General features: G+C 37.5%; 1 protein-coding gene across 2 annotated transcripts in view; it reads left to right on the forward strand.

The window, feature by feature from the left end:
- Positions 1 to 7,931: 7,931 nt before the first annotated feature.
- Positions 7,932 to 24,655, forward strand: part of LOC108670729 (hexokinase type 2) — a 33,072-nt gene continuing 16,348 nt past the window's right edge. The window contains exon 1 of one of the 2 annotated variants that reach the window (XM_018158220.2): positions 7,932 to 8,474. In XM_018158220.2, the coding sequence (XP_018013709.1) occupies positions 8,091 to 8,474 (384 nt within the window). In that variant the 5' untranslated portion in view covers positions 7,932 to 8,090. The remainder of the gene's footprint in view (positions 8,475 to 24,655) is intronic. The other variant, XM_018158221.2, reaches the window with a different exon arrangement.

The raw sequence follows: 24,655 nt of genomic DNA on the forward strand, positions 1-24,655 counted from the left end.
TGTGCAGCTGAGCTTTCATTTCCACAAGCTCGTTTCGTAACGAGTGTAATTCGCTACGCAACAAGCTCAATTCTTTCTTGTGGGTCTCCTCCATTTCGGCTCTCTTTCTAAACTCTTGCTTGTTGGTTTCTTCAATTTCGGCTTTAAAAACAGAAAGTTTTTAAGATTATAGTTTCATAAGAGGCATAATTATTGGAAAGAATATACCTATATATATATACAAGCTACGGTATATATACAGCATTACATTTTATGTAATACTACCATGTCTAACAGCACACGAGCAGCGTAATTACCATGTGCTTAATTGAGTGCTATAGTAAGCTGGCCAGATTTCCTGTTTCTTTGTATCCTGATTTTCTTCAACATCATGATATAGCTTATCTAATACGCTGATAACTTAGCATCTTCATCGTCTGAGTGGGCGGTGTTCTCAATGAACCGAGACACTATGTATAATCTCACCGTCATGGCTTACTGATTCGTTCGACTCATAATCTCGATTGAGTTTCGTTGTTAAAAGCAACCGCGTTCGTTTGACGTTTTTAGCGAGTGAAAGTTGATCATTTCTTTCTGCTTATTTTTTAAGACGACACTTCAATCTTTTTATACTTCATTCCTCTTCCTGTTGACGCAAAGTTTATCTGTAGAAAAAAAAAACAGCTTAAATATCGAGGCACTAGGTGAAGTTATCTGCCCCAATCTGCTCTACTTATTTTATTTATTACGAACATAATTAATTGTCAACATTATAGTTCATGATAACCTAATCTAGCGTCTCTTGATTGAGTTAAGTTCTTAGAATTTAGTGTCGCTCTACAAAATGTAATCTTAAAGATTAAGCACAAATCAACAAAACAAGCAAGATAGCGACCAAACTTGAAACTTCACCTTGTTCTATTTTTCTTGAAGGAAAGTACCTCTGGCTAATTAATTAAGCGTTATAGACATTACGTATTAACGATAGTTGTAGACTAAGTATAGGAGATTAAAATTCTGCGAAAGTGGTCATGAAATTCTGTTGCACGATGTGTATACAATTTCTTCGCCGTAACATATTTATTGTTTTCCAGACAACGTCATCGGGAGAGTGCAGCTCGGCTCATTTATGTTCGCCAGAGGCCGCGCTCTGGAGCACTGGAACCAAATGCTCGCCAGGAAGAGGGAACACGTGCAGCAGTGGCACACTCTGTCGTGAGGTGCCACGTGTGGCGGGAACACGTGGCACAGTGGCGGGAACACGTGCTGCAGTGGCACACTCTGTCGTGAGGTGCCACGTGTGGCGGGAACACGTGCTGCAGTGGCACACTCTGTCGTGTGGTACCGATCACGAAGAGTGTCTCACCCCAAAGTCCAAGAGTTCGATTGCTATGAAGTTCGATATCTGGTTTCTACAAAAATTTCGAAAATGTATACAATGAACCAGTAAATTTTTGAAACCAACTACCTAATGCAGAATTACTGCATCTGCTATTGGACAATTTAGTCACCGGTTATCAACAGAATTAAAGATTTACGATCACCTCGGTCTGTGAACGGAACATTAGTGAGCAAACCACCATTCTAGTGGCTGCACCGGCTTTACGTTCGTTGTATTGGGTCCAACTTTTTTATCCATGCTTCGCGCGTTGTATGTTGCAAGTATGTGTGCGTCTTTTTGTCTTCTTGAGACTTTTTCACTAATTAATATTCCAGTATTTCATCTGCGTGTATTTTCAATCTAGAATGTCAACAACCGTATGGGGCTAAATGCTCATTTGAACCGAGAGTCTTCATTACACTTGTCCCTTGATCATGTGATGTATTGTGTACTTTAAGACTTCACTTCTTGAAGCTCTCATGGAGTCTCAACCGAATTGATTGATTGTCGCATAAATTACTTATCTTTAGTGACTGAACACATATCTATAAAATTTGATATATTCATAGATACTAGTAGGTTGTAAGAATTTTTTGTATGAGCCTGGCCGTACTTTGCAATTGAAATTCGCATTAAATAAGCAAATATTATGAAGTTTTATCGAGCTCTTAAGCTTATCATTAGTTTCTTCCACTTAACAATTTTGTCAAATAGCCGTTGAACCCGTTCTCGCAACATCTAAAAGCTAGGTTTGCGGTTGAAAAAATTATTCTATTTCAGGTATTTCTCTCTGCTTCTCATTTACGTTTGAATGTTAATTGAAATGTCGTTATTGACATTCTTTCTACTTATATATTTAAGTAGGCTTAACTGTTCACCGACGTTCCTCTTTGCCATATATAGTGGCGTTTTATCTTCGTAATATAGCAAGCGGGAGAAAGGTTTACCTTCAATATGTTCAAAGGTTTCAAAGGTTTACCTTACCTGCTCGAATCCATTGTTTAATTGAGGTAAATTTTCATTCCTGGTCGACTTTGACCTTTTATTCTAACGTAAACGTTTACTAGAATGACTAAATTTCATACTTACGCTGTTCTTATTAGGTTCAATGTCCAACGCATTAGGTGACCGATTTGATTTACCAGCAATGGCAATGTATTAAAGTTTGTAGAAGCAGAAGCCGTGTTCATACCTCGTATAATAATAATGTAACAGCGAGAAGTCGAAAATCAAGAGGCTTCGAGTATTAATTCCAACCCTATGTGATGACTATATTTTCTTGATATTTATATTTGAAATGTGTTGTTTGTTCTTTGGTTTAGTTGCTTATTCGGTTTGCCCCACATTGTTATTGGCCGCCGTCCCTCATCCAATCTATACGTTGGTAAAACAGTTCCTTATTTTAACAAAGCTTGGGAATTACTGGCCCTAAACTGAGCACTTGAAAATGTCGGTCTTCATTCGACGATGAACGACATAAAATAAAAAGAATGCTTCTAAGAGATTTTGTACGTGTGTACAATTGATCCTCCCAGGAATTGAGAGCTGTGCAATTATTGAGCGGCTACTTTCTAAATCCGTACTAAAATGAAAGTTTATTTAAATACCTTAAGCCTTAACTGAAATAGAGCTGCGTTTTTAAGTTGACTACATGCCGTTGCGGCATTCATATTGCAAACCTGTCCATTCAAGTACAGACTGTCAGCTAATAACCAATGTCTTCGGTTCATGCGTACGCTTAGTTTTTTTTAGGGAATGCTCAGTGCGGAAAATTTATCTTACTAATTCCTGAAGTGTTCTCTAGTTTGCTCCGGAGCTACATTTTGTATCCTAATGGAACTTTTTTCACCAATGTAACTTACGATTACAATTTTTTTAGTCAATTATCCTAGATTTTTTCTTTCGCAATCATCATGATCTGATGATATAAAAAATCCCTATGAATTTTTGCCTGTAATTTTAAAAATATTGACCTATTGATAACTTTAATTGCCTCGTTATGAGGAGGCTGGGTACTAAAATCTTCTTTAATTGCCTCGTTATGAGCAATCTAGGTAATCGTAAATTGATACCCAAATCACAATGTCATGGAGTATTTATGCATCATAATGTCACTCATGTTCCAAATAGGAAAAACTTATTGAATTCATGATAGCAGCAGTAAGTGCAGCATAAATTACGTAACGGAAATCGAGTGCTGTGCGCATCATTATACGTTTCACTGCGAACTCAAGAGCAACAGCACTAAACAAGGAAAATAACTCTATCCTAGCTGTCAGTCTCACGGGACGACGTCAAAGTTATTAACACATTTCTATATACGAATAAAAATTATCTACCACGTTCCTGACAAGTGTGAAGAGCTTCATCATCATCAACCCGGCTTAACGGATGTAGGTCTTGCCCCGATAACCGTTCTGACGTCACTGAGGTTGTCGTCTTCTGCCAACCACTTTAACACACAAAATCTGCGTAATCATCTTCGCTTACGTTATCTATTACGGATACGCACGAGTCTTGAGAGGAATTAATTTATTACCTGGAAACGCATTGATAACAACTCAATTTAAGCAAATCGATTGACGGGATTCCACGATTAGGTTAGCGGGAAACGTTTTCCAGGAAAATGTTGACACCACAAGATTGTAAGCTTCGGATTTCTCCACAAGACGCGCTATTGCATATATCAGCAATCAGCTGTCTTAATGTGACTGCACTTTCCACATGACGCGCAATTGCATATATCAGCAATCAAAGGTCTCGATGTGACTGCACTTTCCACATGACGCGCTATTGCATATATCAGCAATCAGTTGTCTTAATGTGACTGCGCTTAAGAACTCATCGAGCAGCGGACGTCCAATCACACTTGAAATGACTCGATCGAGTGCAAAAATACGTTCTGCTTGACGTCAATTTCGAGCTTAATCGCTCGCCCAGAGCATTCAGGTAAATGCTTTAATTTCTAGTTATGACTATATATAAAACTTGTCCAGACTATTCCCTGAATAAACGAATGATTTTTAACATTATCCATTGCTTCGCGTAATTATACGAATTCAATATTTATTCGGTTCAACTCTGTAAAATTGCAGTATAAATGTTCCATAGGCGAATTAAATTGACCTCCGGCTACTGCTTCAAAACTTGAAACCGTTTTGATTACTCATGTTGCGCTAGAATTTTCATTGATCACGAAAAAAGTAAGAATTAGTTCAAAGCAAAAATGTCAATACGATGAGATTCCGTCACTTTCACATAAGCGTAAAATAGATAGTATGAAAAAAATTTGTTAGAAAAAGTTAGAGGCCGATTTATACCTAAAAATTGAAATTAAATTGCACGATTGTGGATCCATCATCATGCAACTTCCCTTGATAGCCTTCGAGCTATGTTGATTCTTCCGGCAGACATGTTCTTCCATTTGAATGAAGGTTGTTAAAATTTAGCAATAGTAAAATGTTATTCTAATTATAATGTTGTGGACTTATAAAAGTTCAAGTGACTCTTTTTCCGATGAGCAAAATGTAGAATTTGCGTGGCCAAAACAAATTTTTTTTTGTCTAGTGATTAATGTGTAGAACGGGATTGCCCTGACTGAAATATTCCCCGTCATCCGCTGCTATATATATATATTGACTGAACGGAAAAAGCCCGGTGGCGATGTTGAACGAGCTCGACTTTTTCAAAACATTTAATGGCAATTCTTTTTATTAATTCCATGTATTACTGTGCAGAGTGCAATATTAAGTCGGAAAGTGCAATATTAAGTCGGAATGAAAATTATTGTATTTTAAATATTCATTTAACAAACAGGAATAAAGATGACATACACATTGCAAAATGACTCTCATGGAATCATTATATACGCGCGTTAATTCTTGGGTTCTCAGGCGCGCTAGACTATGGTATCTAAAATACATCATATATTTCAAAAAATTCTATCTAGAAAGGAAATTTTAACTGCTATTGAACTGTTTTATTAACAAATTTCAAATTACTGGTAACTCCTTCAGTAACTTGAGCTCATATCTGAGTTTGCATTTAAAAAACATTGCCTCGCCTTTTCCCTTCGCATGGCAAGAAGTTTTGCATTTTGCCTCATCTATACGATGCCACATGTCGTATAACATGATTTAGATACTAAAATTTACAATTCTATGGAAACGTGGAAATTAATGAAATTAGTAGATTTTCAAAGTGTGCGTGCATTACGTTCGCAGAATTTTGTGCAAAGCCATACTTTAGATAGATATTTTTTCTCACTGATAAAGTAAACTCAGAGAAGACTGGATTAGTCGCGTGAGACCTGATTAGTCTCCCTCTTGTCTAAATCCGAACCCAGCTTAGTTATCCGACAGGTGACTCAACTAATCAACTGATATAGAATTCGAAAATATAACAGAATCACAAGTATGATAATGAGTTTAAGGAGAGTGGCTTCACATTAATGTAGCTCAGTGTAGCGTATGCATTTAAATCTTCTCAGAATATCGATAACGATAACGGTTAACATTGACGTATTTCTCTTGACATAATCTGTGTAATTTCCGTAGCTAATTGTTGTTATTTATAAATCTATGTCATGATTAACATTGTTTACATTCCCTAACTCGTTTTTGTGAGTCGCACAGAGCGGGTATAAAAAAATTGATTAATAATTCCAAAACATATTAATTAATATGTTTTGTCGAGTCGATAGTTTTATGTATGATCTTGATTAAAACCTCCACGATTCCTAAGGCGATTTTCAGTAGATATATAAGCTGATTTAATTTAATTAAAAGGGATAATTTGGTTATAGAAGCCAACTCTTGTAGGTACAAATGAAAAAAAATGATAAATTGGTTGAAATAGTACAATTAATCTGAACATTTAGGGTTCCTGTTCATGGCCCGAACATGATTGCAAAAATGTCGGGACACCTACCCCATTAAAATAATCACGCTGAAAATAAACCCTCTCGTTTAAAAGAGTACCTCTCTCTTACCTAATATTACAACACTTCTCTTTAACTTCACTTATTTGTTTGTTTGTTACAAATCCGATAACCGATATTTAACACATTTCTACTTGTCCAATCGACCTGAAATTTTGCACTCTTGCTTAAAGTCGGCGACAATACTTAAATCAATTGACAGAATAAATAATGTAAAAAATTAACTTTTTTATATATTGGAAAAGCGAAAAAATAATTTTTTCTCTTAAATATTTGAAATTAAATTAGAAATTCATTGTACATGGTTAAAATCGGATACACTGGCCTCTTTAGAAGTGTTGTCTTTAACAAGTACTGTAATTTTTATACGCATATTATTTTAACTGTAAATTTGAGGATCATATATGAATTTCATGCACACAGTTCGAAGAATAAAACACAGTTCGAAGAATAGCCGAAGGGAGAGCGAAAGGACTGACGGTGATGAAGGCAAAATAATTTAACTTATTAGTTTGAAGATGCTATTTTTGCATAGTTTCCTTCTGGTTGTTTACACTCACTTCTCGCTGAATATTTACTTCTACCACGTTATTTTGAATACCTGAGATGATAAGATATATTTTCCTGAGATTAATATAGTATGTTTAAATTTATAATTCTGGCCCAATTATGGTTCGATTAACATGAGAACATAATTTGAAATTGTTCGGTCATTCCGCCAATACGCTCCTCAACCTATAAGGGCGTGTTGCACACTCCCCTCTTTTCGAACGTTCAACAACCAATCCTTACGTGGGAGAGATTTCATCAGCCGCTGCCGAGTCTATTGATTGGCCGGGAAGCGCCACACCCCCGTTCACATGGTTGCCAGCCAATGCGATTCTCTCTTACATCACGCAACACCGGCTCGACTCGATGCAAACCTAGAAGTGACCTTTTTCATTGTGCATCGAGTACATTGCACCACGAAAAGTAAAGTACAATCATAAAGCGAATTTATACACAACATTAGAGTATCATTCTATATTTAGTTCGAGTTAGTTCAACAAGATTTCGGTGCCAAGGCATGAGCGCGTTCAAGGTGACTTAGAAGACTAGCCAGCACATTCTCTCAAAGCTCAGTTGCAAATTTGCCACAAACGTTGGGAGCTGTTTCTATTGCCTTCTAAAATTAGTCATATCCAGTCAATTATATTATAAGCTTCCTTCAAGATCAAAATGGATTCGTAGTTCATATTTAAATTTAACCACACAGTCATGTTGTTAATGCAACATTTTACCAGTTCTCAGGAAAAGAGTCTAGAATGCGGCACTAGAGTGCTGGGACAACAATGTCACCACATCAAAACTGAAAAATTTGAAGTGCAAAAAAATGGTGCTATTATGCCTATTAACATGTTAAACGTTTATATAGGTAACAATTTCTAAATCTCTCGCGATAACTATTTGCATATTTATAGTACTATCGGAATCAGACATTGTTCTACTTATTTTTCTGTATGAATTCTACTTATTCAATTAATGACATTTGTTAACATCTATTCATGTGAACGCAAAAATGTTAGGTTATCTGGAAAGTTGCTTAAATTGATAACAAATGCATTGCTATTGTTACCGGAGTCTGTGGGAAAAATATTTCTATCTTTAATTTTTAAGGTATTAATGTCTCCGATAGTCCTCTGGCTATGTCAGTCTGTATATTTTCCCAGAAATCGAAAAAATAATAATTCATTTAAAAATCGAGTTATTCTTATCACCTCACATGGACATATATAAGCCTGTCGCACGAGTATGGAGTTAGTTGCAGCGGCTGACAGCGACGAGAGAGGGTTGATGCTCTTGCGCATCTGGAACACGTTACGTTCAATAGTGGTCCCTCATTTCAAATATTGGATTCAGTATTTTTTTCCAAAATCTAAGGACACTGTACCTAAAAGAATAACTTTGGCCGGAAATGAACTTGCGAGTGATACTGAAGATCTAATAGAAGAAGTTATTGTGAGCAAAGAAATAAATAGTAGCGAAAACGAGACTCGTGGAAACGAAGAAATATCAGCAAGTGAAACAGACGACGTAGACATTTTGCAAGAAGAGAGTATCGTGTACATCGCTGAAGTAACTGCCAAATTGCTAGAAGAAATGCCTCCTATAATTAACACTGAAGTTAACGAAAAGGTGAGTACCTATACCCACCACAGTAACCCACTATACCTACTACTGGGTTGCGAATTATCGATATACTATTTTTCCTTTCTTTTTAACAGACGAATTTTCAGCGAAAGTGTAAGTGAATTATCTTTCTTAAACGTGCATAATATCATGACCTTGCATAATGAAGTAATCAACTACGATCAACGCAACAATGCTTGAGTAAGCTTGTGCTATTAACTAGGTGAGCGTAATGGATTGCCCGAGTAACGCGACCGCTAGCGTGAAGTCGTAAGTGTGACAGGCCTAAGTCAGTAAGTCGCCATCACTTATTTCGCTGCCTATCAATGAAAACCATGTATTTCTGATCATAAATGTATTTAGTGCACTTGAACAAAGTAAAACTTTCTAGATCTTACTACAAAACGTAATTAAAGTTTTTTTTTTATATACATTAACATTGTTCAAGTTAACATAGCTAGGTCTGGGGTGACTTTATTAGTCTTGGGTAATTGACAATTTGACACAGGACACTTGACACCAATGTAATGATTCTAATCTACCCAGGGTAAGCTCAGAAACTTACTGGCCATTTTTCAAAAAAACTTATGCCATACACCTACAGAGATTACCAGAAGCTGTTACCATATATTTCTAAATTAAAATTCATTGTGAATGTTGTATGGGTATACAAGTTTCATCTGCTTGTGAAAAATAGACTAATTAGTATGTATCTATTATGAACATGAATCTTGCCTGATTGGCTATCCATCACAGGAAATTAAAATTGAATTAAAAATCAATAATTTAAAATACCATTTATAATTGAATACTCTTTTTGAAAACCTTGTCAAAATAATTTATGATTATGTTGCTGCTATTCTAACTAGATTATTGGCTAAGTCTTACAATATTTTCTATGGTCTATAATCTATATAGGATAACTGAATCAAAGAATAAAAAAAAAAATTCATTCATAATTTTTTTTGAGGTATAAATGTTTTTCAATCAAGTTTGTCTATCAATCCACATAAAGTTTAACAACATTAGGATTAATCATTAAATTCTTGGTTTTTCCTTATCTATGGTTTTTTATCATTTGTGTTTTCCCCAGGATACAAGGATTTCTCCAGCTGAATATCAGCATTCTTTCTAGGTAGACATAAAATATGCAAACATAGGAATTATTTTATCATGTATTATGTGGATCATCATTTGTTGAAAAATGAAGACAAGCTTGATACGTACTGTAAAATGGGGTAACTTAGACCACTTTTTTTTTAAATGATGCCATTTTTTTACTAGCTAAATTAAACTTGAATTGAAACATGCAAAATACAGGTCTATACTCTAGTTCACTCACCATAAATTGCTGGCTCCTGCCTCTCATAGTTTTTATGTAATTCTAAAAAAGTGATGGTCTTTGACTCTTTGTTACCCCAGCTCTTGGGGTATCTTAGACTGGGTGGTAAAATCAATTATATTTTTTGGTAAAATAACTCCAAATAACTCCAGGTTTTGGTGCATTGTAGTAGAACTCTACTAGTTACATATGCAAATGACAATTTAGAGTAAAGTGTCATAGTTTGCAAATGGGGGGCACTGCCCCTGAATGAGGGAACTTAGACCACCTAATGTCAGCTGTGAAGGGGTAATATTGACCAGCTTGGAAATTAAGCAAAAATTACCATATATAAGACTCTGTAGAGTCTGAAACATAAAAAAACATAATAGGTGTATCAAACATGAAATATGTTATATATGGTAATTTTAAATTAATTTCCAAGCCGGTCTATGTTACCCCATCAGGGCTGACATTAGGTGGTCTAAGTTCCCCCTTTGGGGGCAGCGCCCCCCAATTGCAAACTATGACACTTTACTAAAATTTGTCATTTGCATATGTAATTAGAAAAGTTCTACTACAATGCATCAAAACCTGGAGTTATTTTACCAAAAAATAAAAAAATTAAAGGGGGTACTCCAACAGGCTTTAAAAAATATTTTTTTTTTTGTGGGTCACATTTTAAATTTTTTAACCTATTAGATATGCAAACTTTTTAAATCTTTCTATTGTGTTACGTAGCCTCAGTATTATTCCTTTAATGCCCATTGACAAAATTTTTCTATGTCAAATAGTTTCTGAGTTTTGGGGGTTTTTATTAAAAAAACAAAAAGGGGTCTAAGTTACCCCGGGAGTCTAAGTTACCCCATTTTACGGTAGTTTATTGGTAGCTGTTGTGCACAGATAGAAGTAAGCCCTTCTAAGCACCTGACTGGAACTCAGGAACTTGTATAAAGATCATGTCCTACTGTCAAGACCTTTAAAATTCATGAACTCACTCTTATGTCTTGCTAAGGAAATACTTTTGTAGCCCCTACCTGTGGCTTAGGATCAAAGCTAAGACAGGAAGAATAACTTTTTCATAAGCCTATTAATATTTTTTTTCTTAGGCTAGTTGCCACCTCATTAGTTTTGCATGATATATACTAGCAATTGCTAGGTAAGGAATTGTCTAGTGATCCACAGTTTTATTTTTAATCTTGGTTTTATCAATATATATTATAGTATCAGTTTATAAGGCCTTAGGAAATTTTCACTTATTGTAGTCAACATTCATTATTTATTTTATGCAGGTATATATACATACCTTCTGCATAGTAATTAATTAACCCTTCATGATTCGTTATTTTTGTAAACTAAACTGACTCATGCCATCCAGTATGATTTCAGCAAATACATAAGTTTTTGTTTTGAAAAGTCCGTACTTTGTATAAAAAGTTGACTCAATTATGAGCAAAATTGCCTAAATACTTGATTAAGTTGCACAAATGCTGCTGTGAGTTATTCCAGTTGACATTCCATTATTTCATGAACTGGAGCAGAAATTTTGAGCTGCTAGACTTGGTGATACAACTGTTTAGCCACAGAATTATTAATAAGATGAACTACTACTATATTTGTTGTAAATGTTGCATAATAATAACAAGCTCATTGTAAATAGATTTTCTGCCTGACTTATCTACTCTAATTAATAATAATAGATGTCAAGATAGAACATATCTCCCATATTCTGTCTGCTACTGTTGGCAATTCCTTGCCCTTCATTTTACACATAGAAATTCAAAGTATACAATACTGATCCTTTAAAAAAATATTCCTAAGCTGTACTAGATCCATTATAGCTCTTCTATGGCTTAACCTGCTGAGCTTACAATGTTTCTGTAAACAGTGCCAAAGATTTGAACACACAGTAGCCTAAGTTTATATATACATACTTTGCTTGTGTCGTGATAAGCAAAGAAGCTTTGGTCTATTTAGAACTTGAGAATGGAATTTCATTGCTGGATGTCTCGCTGAAGAAATTTGACTTTCAATGCATTAATAATGGATTCAATCAAAGGATATCTGTGATATGTTGTCAATGAAATGGGCATTGGGCAATAGATTAGAAATACCTACAGTAAATCTCCATTGTTTGTCCTTTTGACAAATACATGGAATTGTTGTTGTAAAACCTCTGTTTTAAAGTTTATTCCTGTTGTATATCAGTGCCTGCTATTTAATTATAAGAAGCATACAAATTTCTACTGCATTCAAACTTCTAATACAACACAAACTGCCTTCATGAAATCAAAAATCTAGCATGTTGATCTGTAAGACGCCGTCTTATGTTGATCTGTAAGACGCCGTCACCAATATTGCACTAGATTAGATGACTGTGAAGCGGTAGTTGAATGTTGTGTGCTTGCTCAAATTATATACCGGTATGTATATATCTATATACATATCAAACGTATATTGGATGTCATTATGATAAATACCGAACTCGTATCAGTTGAGAATATTTTACATAGCAATCGTTTATTTGGCTTGAATATAATACTTTAGAGCTTCACTTTTAACACGGGTTTCATTATGGCGAGAGTGTAGTGGCGGCGTAAGTGCCCTACCGTAGCTATTGTGTGTATTGATGGTACGTACTTCATGTATAATGTCGCGTTTCGAAAATTCGAGTTCGCATCAAAGCGCCGAAAATAACAAGACTCTATGGACGAAACTTACACGTTATGCTCAGTAATTGTAATTTTTAATGGTATACGCACACAATGTAGTAATGTATGTGTGCTTGAAGCCCTTCCATGTAGTATGTGTACATGATGCCCTTATGTGCCCGCCACACTCAGGCCGGTGTTCCCGTTGTCCTCTGCGAGACCTTTCCTGCTGACCTGACCTTGTCTCTATCGATCCTGTAGATGGGGTCTGGAGGCTGCTCTCTACCCCAGGCCCTTCCTCTCTTCGCCAGTCGTCAACTCTCTTCCCCAATCTCTCTCTTCATCAGTCTTTTCTTCTCTTCCCCAGTCCCTCCTTCCCTTCCCCAGTCCCTCCTTCCCTTCCCCAGTTCCTCCCTCCCTTCCCCAGGCCCTTCTTCTCTTCCCCAGTCCCTTCTTCCCCAGTCCCTTCTCTTCCCAGTCCCTTCTTCTCTTCCCCAGTCCCTCCCTCTCTTCCCCAGTCCCTTCTTCTCTTCCCCAGTCCCTCCCTCTCTTCCCCAGTCCCTCCCTCTCTTCCCCAGTCCCTCCTTCTCTTCCCTAGTCCCTCCTTCTCTTCCCAGTCCCTCCTTTACTTCGATCTCACGGTCTGCTCGCTTATTCTCTCTTCGCCCGCTCTCTTCCATTCATGACGTAAGATTCCATCGTACGTGACAAACTCTCAGTGAGCTGTCTAGCCGTCGCACCCAAGTACAGATTCTGTTGATCTTGCGATCATCTTGCAAGTTTACATTTTATCGAAGCTGTATTCATTTATTTTCGAAATGGGACGGTGCATATGTTACCAAGGTCATCTACTTAATGTTTAGGTTATTTCGTATCCTTGATGGTCAGTAGTCGGGAGTATTGTGTTTGTATCCAATTACGTGTACAACCGACAAGATCTCCCGACATTCCACAAGTTAACTGTATTCCAGCATTGATCAAATATGATTATTTTTCGAAGGCTTTTGGGTACAGAAATTATTATCGGCAAAAATCTTTTCAAGACTATTGTTACCACCAAAGTCTCGATGAGCGATAGAGTGTATCTCGTGAGGCATGACTCAGCATCACAGACCTACAACACGAGCCGGCAAGCTGGTGTAGCCGTGTCTATGTATAGGGTTGAGCGTGCCGGCTGCTGGTGACCCTGGCCGCGTGTCACCGCTGTTTATCTTTTGCTGTCTGCACTGCAGCTCATTGTTTTGTCTGCTTGTGCAGCTGCAGACTTGCACTCATTGTCTTTACTCGATGACCCGACACGCGCACGCTCAAGTTCAGTAGGTCAGGGATACGCTGCACCTCCATTCATTCATTGCATCTTACATTTTCTTACGAAATGTCATGTCTTAGGAGCGGCTGGAAATTGAATTGTAATATGTGCCGCCAGACTCTCGTGTTCATTATTTTACAACCAAAGTAAACACTTTGATAAAACAATACATATACATTCGAAGCTTTGAATTGTTATTTTTCCGGTTGGATTTGTCAGCAGAATTTTAATGTTATATTGCCGTAAAGGGTTATGACTAGAGCTCGTGGCCCATTAAACCCCGGGCAAACTATGCAATACTGCAGGAGTTGGTATGGCAGGTTGCGAGCAAACTCAAATTTCTTGGCAAATCGAGCAATTGTCTTCATTATCAGCTTCAGGCATTTTTTAAAACGCGCAAGTTGAGTGAAAATTTCACAAAAATAATTCGGGATTTAGAACAAATTTTATTCATAGTCAATTTCTGAACTAATTCTTCGAACCTGCCAGGTCATTTGGCTGCAAAAATCACGAACGTTATCCAGTTTAGGAGCGGAATTTATGCTTATAAAGGAAATTTGTCAGACGTAAAAGTGAATTAAATTTCACAACTTGCCCCATCACCAGCCCATGTTGATACAAAAACAAGTTTAACGTAATTGCTTCCTAGAAGTCGGACGAGTCAAGGTTAGTGATCGAGATGATGCTTCATGTAATTGTTGCAACTGAGGGCCTATATGCGGTTCGTCGCTAACTGGAAGTATAGTGCTGTGCGTTGTATCATCATTATTGCGCAGGCTCTTGAAGTGGATTCAAATTTTCGGGCATGCAAAATGAAGTGAAGAATTCGACCAAGTATCACGAGTCTTTCAAAGCCATTACTGCATTCTAATAAACATTTGTTCACAGTGAAACGCACCGAGCTGATTGAGTATTGATCTAATTATATTATCTAATTGATTTATTTGTACCGTGCGGTAAATTCGTTCGCTTTTATTAAAATGTTAAATTTACGTAAAGTGGACTTGGAATCATACCGACCTGGTCATGCTTTGAATAATGAAATATTGGTTGTAGATGGACGATTTTTATTGTAGAATCAGGCCGCGAACGCCCCATTATTAACTCATTATTTCTATTTATGATATCTTTTTAATGATGTATCAAAATGCGAGCTGCAGGTGTTGCTAGTGATGCTTCTAGCTTTACGCCTAGGGATTTATAGTGATTACATCATCTTATGCTTATGTTTAGAGACTATGCTTGCGAAGGTGTAAAATTTGTTCGGCCTTGTAATAGAAGCTCACTGCGATATGGCAGCGACATTCTTATCGATTTCCGTTGAATTCTCCATCTAGTGTCAGCATCGAGAGCTGGCCGTAAAAACTTGTTAGATGCTTAAATGTAAGCCATGCTATAGGTACCGCCTGTTGCATCTCTATACTTAGCTGTAATATAGCGCACTGCATTTCCTGTCTACCTGCCGTGTTTCGTACAGCCCCTAATAATAATAATAATAGTATATATTAACGTTGGTTGGAAAAACTTGTCGAACTTCAGAGGTCATGGTTATTAATTGCACTCGTATTGCGCTGCGTAAGATTTTCATACATATCATTGATGCACTTGTGCTGTAAATATGAAAGGAAGAGGCACGAAATTGTCTTCTGATCCTGTTTCTATCATAGACCTATTTTTATATCACGCTCTTGCTTGGATGATGAATGTAATTCCCCATTATATCACAAGTTTTTTGTGTATTTTTGATTGTATTTATCTTTATATTCGATCCCGATAATTGTTACTTGTGAATGAGTTAGAATTCGATGCCTGCCCTGTAAGGAAGATGCCAAAAATTTAGCAAGAGACCGCGCTTCTCTCGTTCATTTCCATGTAAAACCTTCATTGTTGACAATATCACTTGCAATTCTTTATATGTATTTGGTCAAGTATCTTCCATACTGCAAATTCAAAGTTCATAATGTAATTTCCTTTTCTCCGTTATCTACTGATAGCCTCGAATGCTTCCTGTTCTTCATTCGCTGCAGCTGTTCACACCACATGAACGATCGCGAGATAGGTGTAGTTCGTCAAGAGTTGTTCTTTAATGCAAGTTTCATTGAAGACCAGAGAGTATTTCTTGTTGGCAATTTTCTTATTATTTCTTTCTATTCGGTGAATTAGGCTTTTGATAGGGCTTGAAAATTAAAATATCAGGTTTTCAAGCGATATTTTATTATAATTTACGTTTCGAATGCAACTACATTCGCTATCAAGTAGATGAAGAGTTTTGCAACACTTGAATTTGAAAATTTGAAATTAAGTTAGTACAAATATAGGGCATTATGGATATATATTGAAAATCAAAGCTTGAATTACGAGAACAGCTTCAATAACCGTTCGCATAAAAGTTGTTTACTATAATTTGCTTGCAGATCTCTGGAGTTCAGTTCTTAAGTCACTAGCGGATGTAAGAGTTGTAAATCCTTTATGTATTATAGGGCGCGAATAGTGCTGGTTTTATATCGCTGTGGACATTCGCTTACTTTGTTCAGTACTTTTCCTACGTCAGTAGGTTTTTGGTAAACTTTAGTGACGAACACATTATTCCCTATATACTTCGAGAATATCGAAGAAGGGCAAAGACTGATTTAGTCCAAATTCGCTGATGAACTTCAAGACTGAATTGATTTCTAAGGCCACGCATAGCTCAGTTATGTGATCTTCGTCCCGAACGACGACAAAAATGTCGTCGACGTATCTACAGTAGAGCTCGAGCTTGACTATGAGGCGGTTCAAAACTTAGAGCTGCCGCCGCCCATGCCATTCACCAGACCGAAGGACCGAAGAACCTGCATGTGTGAGGCTCATGTAGTGAGACCCGCACACGCGCGACGTTGGAGACCTGCACCAACACCGTCATGAGGTGCCCAGTCGCCAATTCAAGCTTTCATTTTCAATCTGTATTCATATTACCATATGTTTTATGCAAGTTTGATGGAAGACCGGAGCATGCTTTTATCAACACTTCTTATTTGCTTTATTTTCAATGAGTCAAACTAAATTTCTTGCTGGCGCCAGGAGATCAAAAGGCAGGTCACCAAATGACATTTAATGGAAGCAAAACTTTTTACCTGCTTGTGCTTGATAATGAATATTGTATTTTCAAAACGTCGCATTTCATTAAAATGATATTTGGTAACCTGTTTTTTGATCTCCCGGCGCCAGCAAGAAATTTTTTTCGACACGCTAAGAAAGAACCAACAAAATTTCATTTTTTCAGTCAAACTTGTGTCTTCTTCGATTTTCTTCTTGTTGTTTCTTGCGTCGAAAGGAAGGCTTCTTCGATAAAACTTACCGTAAAGAAAGGCTAACGTCATTTCAAAATTTCAAATTCAAGTGTTGCAAGACTTTTCCCCTATACTTTGAAATGAATGTAGTTGCATTCGAAACGTCGTAAATTATTATGAAATGTCCCCTAGAAAATATTTAAGTTTTCAAGTCCTATCAAAAGCCCAATTCGCAAGAGCCCAATTGAGAAAAACAATAACAAAATTGTCTATAAGAAATACACTATTGTCTTCAATGAAACCTGCATTACAGAACGAGATTATATGTTTGGCGACTGCTTGACGTTCTGACTGGTTGACTCCTGGCTGTGTACTCTCTGTCTCGTCTCATAAAGTACTAGAACATATAGCAAAAATAACGCATGGTTGGCTGGCACGTCGTTCGTATCTTCACGACTTATCACGGTTTTCAACGTGCTCCTTTCTGAGAACTTGATGTTTGCTGCTAATCGATTGTGGCTGATATGATAGCCTTATGCATGGTGACTGACTCGTCCATTTCGGCATATGGGCTTAACGCTGATTTTTTTATCTTTAAGTTGGCTGCACATAAATTCGTGCCATTCATTCATGTAATGTAAACTTATAAATTGTTGGTAATTGAAAAATATTAAAATTGGCTCCAGGCTACTAGTTGCACACACATCGTGCCTCACTCGTGCTAAAGCTAAGCTACAGTGCTGTGGTCGCCAACATTTTCTGGCGCTCGTGCCGCTCTCAGCCTCGTGCAGATATCGCGTATAGAATATGACAGATCGAGCGCCGCTGCACTCACGTCGCACTGTTTATCCCTTGCCACCGTTTCTTTAAATTAACACCGCAGTTACGTATATTCATCTTGTTGGTGCTCGTACAGCTCCTAGCTTCCCTTTGTCCCTATACGAAACTGCAGCGTAGCACCATCCCTAAAACACATTGCTCTATAACGGGAATTGGCATGACAGGCGATACTAGGGCCAGAGAAATAGGTGTCGTCTACGCATGCTGTTTTTTAAATTATTTGATAAAGTAAACGATGAGTTGGCCTCTTAGAAACGGCAGGTTGCCTCCGTTTCCTGCAAGGACAAAAGCGGCACATGTGCGTCTAGCTCGAAAACCCGTGCACGAGAAAGACAACTCAAAACCAAATTTTTGTCATGCAGCTCCTACGAATGACTAGTTTTCAAACGTAGGTTGTTTCAGCATTAAGCCATCAAAAGTTGATTTTCCATAATGTCCCTTAAACGAATGAGACTTGAGGGTTAAAGAACGCGCAGTCTGTTATCATTCACATAGTGAGCTATTGTTTCCAATTGAACAACATTTCAAGCCTGTTGGGTAAGCTGGTGGATAGGCGAATCTTTAAACTGTATAATTCATGGACTCGCGTTGTTTTGTGTAGCTTTAGTACATAAGTTTAGTTTAGTAGGTAGTGTAGTACAGATACCACATAATTTAATTTATTATCCGCAAATTTTTATCTGATCCTGACAACCTATAGGGGTTGCAAAAAATAAGCGAAACGCCTGACATTTCAATATCGTAATTTTTGAACATGTTATTAACAATGAAAACGTGACGTATCTTCATGTTTTATTGTTTATTGTTACTGCTAATTGATATTTTATCGTTGCACAGATATTTTTTGTAAATTTTTGTCTATAACCCAACCTATAATCTATAAATGGCAAACCTCTCTGACTTTCTGAGAGGCCGAATTGTAGGTGTCCGTATGACAGGTGTATATACGTATATAGTGTGACGAAAACGTTGTGACGGTTGAATGCTTGACGTTTTCTAGTAGTACTGTCTCAAAAGTAATGCCTGCTTTTGAAAGAGATGGAGAAACGTCCTCAGCAAAGCACAGGTCTGGCCGAAAGTCAAGTTGTCTGAGACCGTCGGTACCTAAATTGAATTGTGAGGGACAACCCAAAGACCACGGCTGTTAAAATTACTGCAGACCGCAAGGGACTCCTACAGAACCCGGTTACCATAAAGACTGTTCGTCGAGAGCTCTGCACAGATCTGGATTCTGTGTGAGAGCTGCAATTAGAAAACTTCTTATTTCAAATACAAATGCTTCAAAGCGTTCAGAGTAGTGTAAAAAACTCCAGAATTGGTCCCTCGAGCAGTGGAAAATGGTTATTTTCTCTGACGAATGATCGATTACATTATTTCCAACCTCGATCTGGCCGAGTTTACGTTTACAGACCGCCAAAAGAGTCATTTAATCCCGACTGCCTCCTCCCAACCGTAAAACATATGGGGGGGAGGATCTGTGATGATCTGGGTGTTATTTCTTGGAAATCCGGATGACCAATTTAATGATTTCTCTTCATAGAAGAATCAACAGCCGTGACTATTTAGAAATTTTGGAGTACCAAGTTCATCCAATGGTTCAAGCACTGTTTCCGGAGGGTAACGCCATCTTTCAAGTTGATAATGCCCCGATTCATACAGCTGGAATTGTAAAAAAAAAATTGCACGATGAACATTCTAATGAAGTTGAGTTGGCCACATTTGGCCACCAAAATCACCAGACCTGGATATTTTCGAGCATTTATGGTCGATTTTAGAGATGTGATGCAGAAGTCGATTCCCTCCGCCATCGACTTTAAAAGAGCTGGAGGGAGTTTAACTGAAGAATCGGTTAATATTTCTTTGGGAACATTTCACAATTTGTATGAATCAATTCCTCGGAGAATTATGCTGTAATTGTCACGAAAGGTGGATCTACATCATACTAAAATATATTTCGTGGGTTTCTCAGATGTTACCCTTATTTTGTCTAACCCCTGTGTAATTGCTATAGAACTCCTTGTTCAGCTCGCGATTGAATAGTTGAACTGCGTTAGCTGGACCTATCTTATGAGCATTTATCACTTCCTCATTTGTTCTACAATAATGCCCGCGTCACGCCGCTTATCGCGTTATCGCGATAGCTGTCAAGTAAAAATGAATTCGCGTTGGTTTTTCTTAACATGATGCGCTACAGATCAACATGGGTATTGTACAGATTTGGAAACTTGTGCAGCAGGTGTAATCTCTTAATTTATGCGGTTGATTTTGTCCAATGTTATTTTAACGTTTTGAAAAAGGTGATTGATTGAAACATTCGAATTCATTCACGAATTAAGAATTCAACGTTATTTTTTAGTGATTTCCGAGCGTGTAATTAAGCGTTAATTATTATACAAGTTTGATGTGTAGTAATGACAAGTTCTGAGGTTACCTATCGAATAACGTTCAAGACGGCTTGTATTCTCTCCTTGTTCTTTTAATTGCACGCGTAATAGCGAAGGCTGCACTCATTCCTCAGCATTTTATCAATAAGTTCAACGCTAAGCTTTACAAAATCTTCTGTGATCTGCGTAAGGCATTAAAGATTCTTTTTACTCATCTTTCTGCTCACTATAGTGGAAGAAATTAGTTTCCTTTTCACTTACGTGAATTCACGCTGAAACATTTTGCCCTTGACAACACGTTTAACTGTAAATTATGCGAACAGCGTCACTGAGTGAAGGCCTTCTATATATTCAGGAGCACGTCTTCCAAGTGCAGTGACACAGCTATCAGATGCACAGTATGATGAGTCCGGCTTATTCTTGGCCTGATGCTGCGCGAATAATTTTTCCAATCGTCAGATACTCGGAATCAAATCCCAAGTAGTTAAGTGAAGACCTCATCGTTATTCTACGACCGATGCAAAAAATGTTTGTGGTGCAAGATACCCGACTGGAAGCGTTTATAATGTTAATTCGTGCGCTTAACGTTCGTTGCATCATGAGGTAGTAACAGAACGTGCGCGATTCGTGCCGTAACTCGAATTTAAAGAAAAAAATCTATATATTTATCTTCATCTGGACTGTGTGACGATGTCAATGCTCCTGTTGACTCCTACGTATGAAGTTTACCAGGACATATTGTAATATGAAATATTGTAAAACACTCGATTTATAACACCTAGTAAAATGCTCATGGCAACAAATTTTGATTTCGAATTACATGATCAATGCGCGGAAACCTGCCTAGCTATCAAGGCCCCTAGTCTACGATATTTACTATTGATTATCGTTCACGTTTTTTAAACTATACTTGATTTCTTTGATCTGCCTCGAGTTGAGTTTGTTGGTACCTTACTGAATGCTAAATGTCTGATTTAAATTGACGCATACATGTAAAGTCGAACCTATTACCTAAGCTTAATCCTTTCATTCAATTAAAACGTTTAAATTTCGCCCAGCGCGGAACATTCAGTAAAATCAATTCAGTGTCACCTTTTAATATTGGGTGCCTTCCCACTTCTTTGGATCATTAATTATTTTGTCATCAAACTGATATACATGCTGATCATAAATGACCTGCGCACTATTATGAAGAACATGTTTCATTGGGCTTGAACAGAAGTTATCGTCATTTGGTATGAGTATGAAGAGTGATGCTCAATAATTTGTTTTTCACCCGTGAGCGAAAAAAGCGGAAGTTCTTCATAGTAAATTGTATGACGCAAGTTCTTCATTGAGTAAGCGACAGCGGGAATAACTGATCGAAAGTGAGGCACTATTAAAAGTTTTGATTCGATCGTATTAGACTGACAGCGCGTAGATTAATGGAAAGACATACATACACGGAAGGTTTTCATAACTTCACAGCACACTTCAAGTATTTTAAGACTTTGACCTCTGAAATATTGATACTTGTGTCTTTGTGCTTGACTGTGTGAACTGTGGCACTGAAACTCTGGCAATTTTTATTAGACAGCCTCCGATGGTCCTGCATGGTGCGTATGCTTGCCTATTGCGTCGTTGAGAGCATTAGAAAAACACGCACGTTCACATTTTTTGCAGCAAAAATGTTGGTCGCTTGGAAGAGAACGTCAAGGCCGGTGTTAGCGAATGTCTTGATATAGAAGTGGGATACCCACTGCTGGTGGGATATGTTTTGGTACAGAACTGCATTTGAAGCTACTATGAACAATCAATGAGAAAATGACAAGAGAAGGAAAACAATCCGAAAAGACAAAGTACAATCTTGTTTTTTATCAGTCTGGTGAAAAAATGCATTGAATGTTATTCGAAAATCCATGAATTACTTTCGTTACCCCCGCCTCGCAATGGTACGGTTGATGTAGCTTTTTCAATTACACGTGGTTTTCCCATTATCTTCCGAAGTTTTCTGTGGAGTATTGTTAGGGTTTGGAATTGTTACCTCTAGTCATATCATCGTTTTTGAAACTGTATTTCCTTTGCCGCAACACAAAAATGTTCATAAGTTTGATAAATAGGCGTAAAAGTTTAGGTTTTATGTCCCGAGATTGAGATAGAGAAATGTGGTCAAATTCCATATAAAGTTGAGAAGAGGATAAGGAATGATGTATTTTTTGCATTTCATTTAAATTTCCTAGTAATATGAACCTTGATTGGTGGACTATCTATAAACCACAACGCACTTGTAGTCTCACGTACTTCCTTAATGAGCCTGAGTGTCGATTGCAGCGAGCTCATAAATTTAAAGCGTCTGTTTAATGTCTGAACATTTAAAACCGGTCTGCCATTTAGGACCGGCAAGGACATTTTATTCTGCGTCACTGCATCATACTTGCAGCGAGTGAGGCGTCAGGCTTGTATAGACGACGCCCCCTTAATTGCATCCATGTTGCCATGCTTGCTTTGTTTGTGCAGTCTTTGCTAATGAATAAAGCTGCACTGTTGTGCTTTGAATCGGAAATATTTATGTACAGTTGACATTACCGTAATAAATAATATTGTAAATTGTTCATAGGGATTTAGTAAAAGACATTTCGAAAGAGATACAGTTTCACACCACTCTAGGCTTTATCTAGTGGAATTCTACTGTTGGCTCCTCTGTTGTTCCAAATAATAGCAACTAACTGCACGAAGAATGGCTCAGTTCAGGTATAGGTTTCGAGTTTAGGATTAAGGATAAGCTCAGATTAACCTGTTCAATCGAGTGTGTATTGGTTCGTGGTGTCAAGAGGGGTGCAGACTACAGTCAAATATATGGCCCTCTGAGGTCTTCTTGTGATTAGCAGCAGTTATTGTAGAAGGCAGTTTTATTATGCCTTTCGAGGGTAAAGTAATTGGTTTTCAACTGATGTTATAATTTTGTTTGTTAAGAACCTTCCTGTTTGGTATCTTTCAATTCTAGTATCACGAAAAAATCGCATTTCATCCGCTCCTCTGACGATGGTTATTTACCAAATTTTTCATCCTATATACCATCATAGTCTTGTTTCTTCTAAAAGCTACAGAGTTACTGACTTACTGCAACCTGCCAAGCCACGCTGGGTTATCCTGGTAGTGTGCTATACTTCTTGGCAATGCAGCTGATGATAAAGTTCTTAATTTTATGGTGTGATTCTTGGCAATTAAATGGGTTAAAATAAGTGAAACGACTGACAATTTGTTATCGTAATTTTTTAACATGGTATAAACAATGAAAACGTGACAAATTTTTATGTTTTATTGTATATTGTTGATGATAATAAATATTCTACCTTGCACTGATATTTTTAGTAAATTTTGGTGTCTATAACCTAACATATTTTATTACCATAAATGGCAAACCTCTGTGATTTTCTAAGAGGCCAAATTCTTGGTGCCCGTATATATTGCAGGTGCTAGTGTGACAGAAACTTCCCAAATGCTTGACGTTTCTGGAGGTAGTGTCTCACAAATAATGACTGCTTTTGAAAGAGAAGGAAAAACGTCCTCAACAAAGCACAGGTCTGAAAGTCGAAGTTGTCGGAGAGAGACCGTCGGCACCTAAAGTGAATTGTGAGGGACAATTGAACGATCACGGGTGTTAAAATTACTGTAGACCTCAATGGACAACTACAGAACCCAGTTTCCGGACTGTCCGCCGAGAGTTGCACCGATCTGGATTCTTTGAAAGAGCTGCAATTAGAAACCTGTTTTCAAGCACAAATACTTCAAAGCGTTTAGAGTGGTGTAAATCCCTCCAAAATTGGTTTGAGTAGTGGAAAAATGCGATTTTCTCGACTGTCTTCTCCCAACCGAAAAACATGGAGGGAGATCTGTGATGATCTGGGGTGTCATTTCTTGAAAATTCGGGAACCAATGATTTCTCATCATGAACGGACCAACAGCCGTGACTATTGAGGAATTTTGGAGTACCAAGTTCATACAATGCTTCAAGCACTTTTTCCGGAGGGTAACTCCATCTTTTAAGTTGATGATGCCTCGATCCATACAGCTGGAATTGTTAAAAAATTGCACGATGAACATTTTAAAGAAGTTGAGCATGTCATTTGGCCACGTGACCAAAATCACCAAACTTGAATATTATCGAGCATTTATGTCGATTTTAGAGATGTAAGGCAGAAGTCGATTCCCGCCGCCATCGTCTTTAAAAGAGCTGGAGGGAGTTTAACTGAAGAACGGGTTAAAATTACTTTGGAAATAATTCACGATTTGTATGAATCAATTCCTCAGAGAATTAACCCAGCAGGCATCTGACGTTGAAACAACGTTGATTATTGGTTGATTTCAGGTTGAAATGTTGAACAACCAAAATTAAACGTCATATCAACGTCGAAATCTGACCAACACTAGAAG

This window comes from Hyalella azteca, unplaced genomic scaffold (assembly GCF_000764305.2).
Source record: "Hyalella azteca isolate HAZT.00-mixed unplaced genomic scaffold, Hazt_2.0.2 contig12979, whole genome shotgun sequence".
NCBI classification, from domain to species: domain Eukaryota; kingdom Metazoa; phylum Arthropoda; class Malacostraca; order Amphipoda; family Hyalellidae; genus Hyalella; species Hyalella azteca.